At 41.1% G+C, this 10,344-nt stretch overlaps 3 protein-coding genes across 3 annotated transcripts; all 3 read left to right on the forward strand.

Moving 5' to 3' along the window:
• Window positions 1–78: 78 nt before the first annotated feature.
• LOTGIDRAFT_176415 (hypothetical protein) lies at window positions 79–1,133 on the forward strand (the record flags this gene model as incomplete). Its single annotated transcript, XM_009048625.1, has 1 exon — window positions 79–1,133. A coding segment is annotated over one exon (1,055 nt), but the record flags the coding sequence as incomplete, so codon positions are not given.
• Window positions 1,134–6,458: 5,325 nt separating this feature from the next.
• Window positions 6,459–7,259, forward strand: LOTGIDRAFT_57855 (hypothetical protein; the record flags this gene model as incomplete). The annotated part of the gene is made up of 2 exons (XM_009048626.1): window positions 6,459–6,767; window positions 6,936–7,259. Coding segments are annotated over 2 exons (633 nt in total), but the record flags the coding sequence as incomplete, so codon positions are not given.
• Window positions 7,260–9,515: 2,256 nt separating this feature from the next.
• Window positions 9,516–10,337, forward strand: LOTGIDRAFT_176417 (hypothetical protein; the record flags this gene model as incomplete). The annotated part of the gene is made up of 1 exon (XM_009048627.1): window positions 9,516–10,337. A coding segment is annotated over one exon (822 nt), but the record flags the coding sequence as incomplete, so codon positions are not given.
• Window positions 10,338–10,344: the final 7 nt, after the last annotated feature.

The following is a 10,344-nucleotide window of genomic DNA, read 5'->3' on the forward strand; positions in this document are numbered from 1 at the left end:
GTCAAAGATAAAACAGAGAGAGGATCCCTGCTGGTGAGTTGGAAACACTTAAAAAACAAGCTATTGAAACTATCAAAGATCGACTTCCAATTGAGGAAAAGGAAGGCTCAAGAACTAAATGGGATTTGGGACGATTTGCTGGTAAATTCGCTGGAGCCGTCAAAGACAAAGCAGAAGAGGTTGTCGATGAGTTGGAAACACTTGGAAAGCACGCCGTTGAAACCATTAAAGAGCGACTTCCAACCGAGCAAAAGGAAGGTTCGAGAACTAGATGGGGATTTGGACGATTATCTGGCAAATTGGATAGAGCTGTGAAAGACAAATCAGTACAGGCTGTCGATGACCTGGAATCTCTAAGTCAAGATGCAGGCTCCCGATGGGGTTTAGGACGATGGGTAGGCAAAGTTGTTGGGGCTGTTAAAGAAAAGACTGAAAAAGCTGTAGACCGATTGGAAACCTTAGGTGAAACGGCTGTCGAGACAATCAAAGAAAAGGGAGATAATATGGAAATAAGCCAATCCCTCTCAGATGTTAAGGTACCAACAGATTGGAATAACAATTTAGAGTTACCAGTTTCGACCTCTGATATGATTCCAAAACCAATGTACGACGAATCATCCTTATCGGTGTCGTCACCATCTAAAGAAGTTATTGAAAAAGAACTTCAGCAGGCGATGGATGAGTTCAACGCCAAACAGAAGGAAGGTCTCGATGAAGAAAGTTTGAACATACATTTGGGTGATAGTGATAGTGGCGCACCAGCTCCAGTCGCCGATTTTGATGTTAATTCCGGAGATGCTTTCGATGTAGCCCAACCAAACCCTGACATATCCTTTAATGTAAACGATGCTGATGATTCTTTCGGGGTCCAAGAGCACCAAATCATCCCTGAGCACAGTTTCGATGCCACCCAGCAAGAAATTGTTCCTCAAACATTGGATCTCAATGTCGAAAAGAACCAAGAACCAATTGAAAATACTTTGGATTTCGGATCTGTAGACATGCTTCCAGCTAAACCGGCTGTTGCTGAATCCACACCACAAGAAGAGACCTTTAAAGTCGATGGTTCCAGCTCTGTCGATGCTCAGACTGGACCTGCTAAGGAAGATGTCATGACCATCAACTTCGGATAAATGTTGAACATGTAAGTCGCCAAACATTACACAATATTCCACAAGACGCATATTACTTTGCTTGACGAAGTCGCGATTTCACTGTGACTAACTATTGGAAATCGGTTTATGATCAATAGTTCATTTTTTTTGACAATTTGGATACTTCAAACCTATTTAGATGAATTCAATAGAAGCAGATTTTTTCCCTCAGCTCTATAATAAGATTTTCTCTCCGGAACCATGTATTGTCCTTTCATCATATTCATTTCGTTTGTAAACTGATATCCAAAGCGTATTGACTCTCTGGTTGATATCATGTATTCAACTTATCACTATAGACACTGATTCAGCTAGAATATACATGTAGTTCGTACTCATAATGACAAGAATCCACGGTCATCGTCGTCTGATCATAGCTAGAATAGATGAGTACAATGGTTTTTCTCTATTATCAGGAATTTTTATTATTCCTTTATGACATGTTATCCTTTTCTATTTCAGATAGCGGTAACAGCAGATGTTGAATATTCAAATAAATATTTTATTTTATTCAATAAGAATTGTTTTTTAAAAGTAGCAATTCAAAACTACTTCTGACCCCCTTTTCCACACTCTGGGCTGGGGGAAACTGTCTCCTAAACCAATATTATAGGTCCATTGCAGGAATTCCCTTGTACACTTGAAAGCAAAGTGCAATTGCTGTAAGATAGGTACGAAGTGATGAACGTTGACTTACCATCTGGGATCGACCCTGTGCAATTAATTCCATGCGACGTGATCAACGTTAACTAGACTATGACGTGAATATGTCATTATATCTAGGGAAGAAAGGTTGGACTCGGGGCATACTGATGGTTGGTTGGTAGATGGCAAGTTAACGTCTGCTTCCAGTAGAAGCTCATTTCACAGACTACTTGATGGCCTTTAATATCGTGTCCTATGTCTACAGTTATAAGATTAGTCCATTGCCCGATGTCATCCTGTGGACTATGTTTATGTATATGCATTTTTACAGAGCTGTCTTTACTTACATCAGCATTACTTATTCGAAAACCATTCATGTTTTTGGGTTTTCTACCGTAATATCATTGCCTTGTTGCCTTATGCCATCTTATGGGTTATGTCCTCGCTGTCGTCAGGGGGTCTTCTCCTTGCTATTCTCGAAAAGAACCGAAATGACCATTACTTATTTGATAGTTCTTGGTTGTTATCAAAATCTTATCGAGATTGATAGGTTATTGGAACCGGTTATAAATGTTATCAGAAATGGAAATAAGGTACATCTTAGGTAAAGGTAAATCAGGCAACATCTCCGGCCTTACGTTTCCCTGAAATAGAAAGGAATCATACGTCTGATTGTCCTCTGTAAAAGATATGGAGAGCTGGACTGTATTCCTTACTCATACTGAAGAGTGTTGCGAATCAATAATCTTGTGATTCTGCGGATATGATCATTAGCCCCTCCAGAGAATCGTTATGTAATCTTAGAGCATTTTGAAAGCAATAATCTTAGATATCGAATGAACAGGGGTTTCGCTGATTTGAGCTAATGAATCGCCATGGAGTTTCGATTTCCAACTAAACGTACATTTCCCTTAGCACACGGGGATGGCACGAAAAAAAACATTGCATCTTAACCAATAGGTAATGTTAAAATAACACTCAATGCAGAATATACTTTTCGATGAGGGTTTATTCTACATATCAAAGAGCTGCGTTTGTTTATTGAAATTAAAGCTAACTATTAAAAAATTCAAAATTGTATTTGCTATCCGGTTAGTGAATAGCAGTAGCTAGCTGTGGATGGTTCTTGACCGCAGTGAGACCACTTATCCACCTATAAATGATAATATAGCATTGTATACTCAAATAACAAGGTAGAAGAAAGATAAATGGGCTTCTAAATACTCTTAATTGGTGGTTATTCAATGTCTATCTCAAGTCTGTTTGAACAAACCCATATTGCCTAGAGCTGTATGATCTGCATGTCAGGTAAAATTTACCTCCGTCCAGGATCACGATTTCCACACCAACCACCAAAAGTAGAATTAAACATCAAGATAGTCAAGATACACCAACAATAATAAAATCTATAAGTCCGTTGCGTCCAAAGATAGTGGAATGTAAGGAGCAGGTCGTGAAATTTCAACGATGTCTTAACATCAATTTACGGCTTAAAGGGGGGTAATTGATAACCGAATGAAGCTGTGATTACATTCACTCCATTAATTCATTTTGTCATCATTTCTATGTTTTATTAAAAAAAACTTTTTGCATTTTGAACGTTAAATAGAATTCAACATTTCTTTCAAGAAACCATAAAGTTATCTTTGATGTTTAGTTTAAACCTAGCTTTATTCTGGTACATACTCTCACCAGCCTCTGATTATTTCCTGGAATAGGCTAAAAATCGAAAGACAATAAATATCTATCGACAAGTAAGGTAAAACATTGTTAAAGACAACGGAGATGAGACAATGAAGTTAGCCGTACGTTTTCTGGTTTTCAATCGTGAAGATTCCTCTTGCACAGTAGTCTTGTACGAATAATGGGCTGTTATTTCCATGACAGTCCTTACTACCATCATTACGACAAATTTATTTAACAAGATGAAAATCAGAGTCCATGTTCCCTAATGCAGTTACTGATGGGTAGATACACAAATCTAAATAACATTAAATTGAGTATTACGACCAATTTGTTTGATCGTGATGCTGCTAATAAGACAAACTGGAATGGAGGAGAAGCTGAAAACTGGGTTCAAGTTAATGATTGCAAGAGAATGTGGTCTATGAGAACTTCAGCAGCTGGGCATCTTACTATTTTATTATGTCAACTTCCTTGTACGTGTTCGTATTTTTCAACCCGGTTTCTCTTGGCAGGATGGAGGGGGGGGGGGGGGGAGAGGCTGAAAAAGCGTTCGGATGGGGCAATTAGCCAAGACATGCTGTGTTTAAGATTCCTCGACAATTGTACTACATGGCGTTGCCAGTGTTCATTAGCCCAATTAGGTTTCCAGTCAGAATATATATTTCTTACACTCGACAAAATATAACATTCATACCAAGTTTATGAAATAGGTATTCTGTTAGTTGATATACACCATGGTTCTATGCAGAGCAATCTTTTGAAGCTGTCGATTCCACAAAGTCATCCACTCCATGGTAACCGGCGTCATAGAAGGGCGATCATGCCTTCACATGTCTCCACCACCAAAATACTTATAGCAATGAACATCTAATTGAAATAGGGGAATAAAAATTATCCAAAAAGCTACATGGGTTTTATTTCATAATCTATTCCAAAACGAATCGAATTAAACCCTCATAACGAAATGAAACGTGTTTAGGCCTACGTCCTTGCAACTGTGCTATTGAAGACGGGCAACACCGAGTTAGCAATAAGGATTTATTTGTATAGACAGCGAAATTAGTCGACTCTTTTTGGACTATTTTTCAGTCTACTTACTGTCTTTAGTGCACATATCGTTGTGGCCAACTAAACGTTTTTTTGTGTGGAAGCACCACTGTTTTCGATTTTTTGTGTTTGCTCAGTCTGCCATCGGTCTTTAGCTTGCAAAGCGTGTAGAGAACCTGCATTAGTTAATCCCATCTCAGGCAATAAATTCTTTCCACCAGAGCGCCAACGATCGCCAGGATATTCAACCAGTTTCTTGTGTCTATAAAACATGCCTTAAACAGCAATCAAAATGCTGAGCTGTTAAAAATCTTCGTTAGTGCTTGGTATTAAAGTACAATAACTAAGTTAATGAGTTGTACAGTTGGAAACAGACATCTGACAGTCGTCTGCTAATAATGGTGGCCGCCATTTTTGACGTCAGGGACGTGACGTTTGTCCTTTTAAACCAAATTATACAATAACATTAAACAAAAACAGCTGGCTATTTCAGAAATATGATTTTTTTTTATATATAAATATCAGGTATTTTTTATCTTCAACCAGTAACTGACTTTCCTGGAACCATGAAGGTCTTCATCCTCATTGCTCTGGTGGCTTCTGCCATCGCACAAAACCTCAACTACGGTAACAACAGAAACACCAATGGGTTCACCCGTTACACAAGCGGTACCAATAATGGTGGATACACCCGTTATGTAAGTGGGTCGAATGGAGGCAACAATCAGTACGCCAGCGGTACCAATCGTTACGCCAGTAGCACCAATGCTGGAAACAACCAGTACGTCAACGGTTACACTCGATACAATGGTGGTAACACTCAATACACTGGTGGTAACACACGATACACTGGTGGTAACACTCGATACAATGGTGGTAACACTCGATACAATGGTGGTAACACTCAATACACTGGTGGTAACCTTGGATACAATGGTGGTAACACTCTTTACAATGGTGGTAGCACCCGTTACGTCAATGGTAACAACAACGGTGGCTACACTGGTTCGAACGGTTTCCGATACCAAAATGGCGGATACGCTGCATCCCCATTCTACAGAAACACTTATGGTTTCGGATACACTGGCAATAATGCCGGTCCCAACGTAAACACCAACTTTAGATACAACACTTATGGTCAAAACATTGGTGGTGCCAATCGAGGTGTCTACAGTGGTGATGTCCGATTCCCAAATGTACAAAATGATGGAGCCAGATTCAATGTCGATGGCTTCAGAGACAACCGAGACAACCGAATCAACGTTGATGGATTCCGTGATAACAGGAATACTGGTTTTGGTATCAACCGAGATGACAACCGAGATGGCAACCGAGATGGTTTCGGTATCAACCGAGATGGCAACCGAGATGGTTTCGGTATCAACCGAGATGGCAACCGTGATGGTTTCGGTATCAACCGAGATGGTTTCGGCATAAACCGAGATGACAACCGAGATGGCAACCGAGATGGCAACCGAGATGGTTTTGGTATCAACCGAGATGCCAACCGAGATGGTTTTGGTATCAACCGAGATGGCAACCGAGATGGTTTCGATATCAACCGAGATGGCAACCGTGATGGTTTCGGTATCAATCGAGATGGCAACCGAGATGGTTTCGGTATCAACCGAGATGGCAACCGAGATGGTTTTGGTATCAACCGAGATGGCAACCGAGATGGTGTGGGTAGCAACCAAAATGGCCTTGGTATCAACCGAGACGGCAACCGAGATGGTTTCGGCATAAACCGAGATGGCAACCGAGATGGTTTCGGCATAAACCGGGATGGCAACCGAGATGGTTCTGGGGTATAAACCGAGATGGCAACCGAGATGGTTTCGGTATCAACCGAGATGGCAACCGAGATGGTTTCGGTATCAGCCGAGATAGCAACGCCAATGGACTGGAACAGGCAATGGCGGTAGTCCACCACATACAGAGGAACTGGAACAGGAAATGGTGGTAGTACCACCACATACAGAGGAACTGGAACAGGCAATGGCGGTAGTACCACCACAAATAGAGGTACTGGAACAGGCAATGGTGGTAGTACCACCACATACAGAGGAACTGGAACAGGCAATGGTGGAAGTACCACCACATACAGAGGAACCGGGTCAGGCAATGGCGGTAGTACAACCACTTACAGGGGAACCGGAACAGGCAATGGTGGTAGTACCACCACATACAGAGGAACCGGAACAGGCAATGGCGGTAGTACCACCACAAATAGAGGTACTGGAATAGGCAATGGCGGTAGTACCACCACATACAGAGGAACCGGATCAGGCAATGGCGGTAGTACCACCTCTTACAGAGGTACTGGAACAGGCCATGTCGGTAGTACCACCACATATAGAGGAACCGGATCAGGCAATGGCGGTAGTACCACCACATATAGAGGAACTGGAACAGGCAATGGCGGTAGTACCACCACATACAGAGGAACTGGAACAGGCAATGGCGGTAGTACCACCACATACAGAGGAACTGGAACAGGCAATGGCGGTAGTACCACCACATACAGAGGAACTGGAACAGGCAATGGTGGTAGTACCACCACATATAGGGGAACTGGAACAGGCAATGGTGGTAGTACCACCACATATAGAGGAACTGGAACAGGCAACGGTGGTAGTACCACCACATATAGAGGAACTGGAACAGGCAATGGCGGTAGTACCACCAAAAATAGAGGTACCGGAACAGGCGGAAGCTCATCTACCACACACAGAACTGGAGGTAGTTATACTACTTACCGAAATGGTACGACAAATGGAACACGAAATGGATCCTCATACACTAGCGGAGGACGAAACGGAACAACAACACACAATACATCTGGTGGACGAACCACATACACAACATATGGACACCGAAACGGAACCGGAAATGGAACCAGAACTAGTGGAGGAGCGGGAAGCCGAAATTCTTGGTCAAGCACAGGAAGCAGCAACAGTGGTAGCACAGGCGGAAGCCGAAACTCTTGGTCCAGTACAGGAAACACTGGTAGTAGCCGAACTACAGCCACAAATACTGGTAGTCAAAATGGAAGCACTGGAGGAAGCCGAACCTCTTGGACAAGCACTAATGGTGGTAACACCGGAGGTAGTCGAACCTCTTGGACAAGCACTAATGGTGGAAACACAGCCGGAACTAGAACTACCTACACCAGACCAACTTACAGAACTTGGAACCGAACTTAGGTTAGCCTCAATTCCGTTTTACATCACACCTAAATCCAGTATTGTATTGCCAGACTTTTATCTAGAAAAACGTTTGTATTGTGGGATTTTAACTCTATTTTATTTTCGTTTCAGGTTGTCAAGTTTGACAAGTATCAGCTTTCAATAAAATTAATAAAATAAACGAATATTTTTTTCTTACAACCCTTTCTGCAATTTGATGAAAGGTCTTTGGTAACTTTTTGATAGTTGCATTTCTTTCGTGGATCCTTTTCTTTTACCGTTGACAATCTTAAAAATCAGGCGCGGTTCTAGAGAATTTCACAGTTATTGCTAGACCCTCTCAAAAAGAAAACTGAAAGATAAGGCATTAAAATCCAACTTATTTTATTAAATATAACGAAATCAAATTAAGTAGTAAAAGTGTAAACGTTGGATTGATTTTGATAATGAAGCATTTCATCAATACCTGTCCATCCAATAGATATGACCATAGCCTCTCACATCCCCCAACCAGAAATGGCGCCTGTGTAATTAATTGGCCGTTATCTGATTTCAACTCACTTTGGGAAAGTTGAATTCCATTTACTGGCTTGTTGTGTGTATCAAGAAACAGGTGCTCAAAATCCCAAGTCCAATCTGCTAGCTAGTTGGACAGGATAGTTTCGTATGAGAATGTCTATCTCAGAAGACTCTAAATTTGTATTTGATTAGTGCTGTAAAAATTCTTTAGTTTATGATGGCCACCATATTCACGTGACATCCTAATTAGCTGATCTTTGTTAATCCAATCTTATTCTTAAGATGTAATTAAAGGATTGCTGTTGAATGTTGTCACTTGAGTAAAGGTGTATATGACAGATTACCGTTGATAGAGGTGAATATGATTGAAAATAAAAGAGGGATATTAACTAGCCGCTGATTGAAGGGTCTCGCAGAATACGTGTTGTCGTTTGGTTATATCTCTCAAATAAAGCCTTTACACGACCCAATAAATCTGGTCCTACCAGTTCTTCAGACGTGATATAAGGATGCAATATCACTAATGTTAGGGTCAGTCCTAAAATGTCTCTTTATATGAGAGTTAAGTCCGATCCATCTTTAGATTTTTGAGAATTTTCACCATGACAAAAGCACAGTTGTCACAACTCCTGGCATCGTTATAAAGATGAATCAAAACATTTCCGAGAATTTTCCGAGGTACCTGTGCCCGTAAAGGTACCACAATACAGTTGAAGGGTAGGTATTATACCCTGACTAATGTCTTGTATCACTGCTTTTTCATAAACACAAAATGTTCACATGTAAATATTTAAGAATATACTTAAATTATGAGTTACTATGATTTCAGAAAGAAGAAAAAACTGGAAGCGACGACAGTCCAAATTGGCTATGAACATTTTTTGCCATAATGCAGAAGAACCGGCCGTCGAATTTGGTAATTCTATGAATAAATGAAAATGGCAAGCAACTGCGAAGACGACTCTCTGTCTTTAATGGGTGCATCCTGTAATAATCGGTTCTCGGTAAAATGGACTGAACGCCTTTAATGAGGTCTTGTAAGAAAAAAATTCGAACCACTCATATATTACGGACATCTTTACGCCATTGTGAACTGTCACTCACTCCTCCAGTCAAAACGTGCTTCATCATCAACTGATTGCCCGCCCTTGTTCAAAAATCGATAATGATGATTCAAATGTAGATCAAAACCTACTTTTAAAAACACCTGCCGAGTTCCAAGTTCTCCGTCAAACAAACTTTCGTTTTTCGTCCACAAACTACTAAGACCAGCAACATGAGGTTGTTGATAACTTTCTTTATAGTGACTTGGTGCGCTGTATGCTGTCAAGGAAGTTTATTTTCAAAATTTCTGGAGAAAATTAACAGACAGCAACCGAAGTCATACGTACCGAATTCAGCCAGAGCCTATTACACAGGACCATCTTACCCGACTTCTCCATATGGATCTACTGGATTGACTGGAAGTGGACCATTCGGCTCAGCGACATCAGTGTTCGGGAATACCAACACAGCTTTTGGAGCGGCGAGTGGTACCCCCTCCGTTACAGGAAGTTCAGGATTCGCCAATACCGCTTTCGGATCTACATCAACTGGAACAGCTCCCAATTCAACGATAACAGGAGGCGTTACTGGATCTTCTGGTTTCAATAACAACGCGTTTCAAAATACGACTACGACTGGTAACACGACTTCCACTCCGACTACAAATACTACAAACAATGTAACTGCCCCGGCTACGAATGCTACCACAGCGAGTAATACGAACACTACAAGTAATGTAACCGGTTCCAGTGGGTTCAATAACAATGCTTTCCAAAATAACAATACGAGTAGCACTACGACATCAAATCCGACTTCCAATACGACTACAGCCAGTAATACGACCTCAACTCCGACAACGAATACATCTACGACCACTAATACGACTTCAACTCCGACCACCAATACTACAAGTAATGTAACTGGTTCTGGTGGTTTCAACAACAATGCTTTCCAAAACAACAGTACGACTAGCAATATGACATCCACTCCGACTACCAATACGACTACGACCAGTAATACGACCTCTACCCCGACTACGAATACAACAAGCAATGTAACGG

The sequence above is a fragment of the Lottia gigantea genome (genome assembly GCF_000327385.1).
Source record: "Lottia gigantea unplaced genomic scaffold LOTGIsca_1254, whole genome shotgun sequence".
NCBI classification, from domain to species: Eukaryota; Metazoa; Mollusca; class Gastropoda; family Lottiidae; genus Lottia; species Lottia gigantea.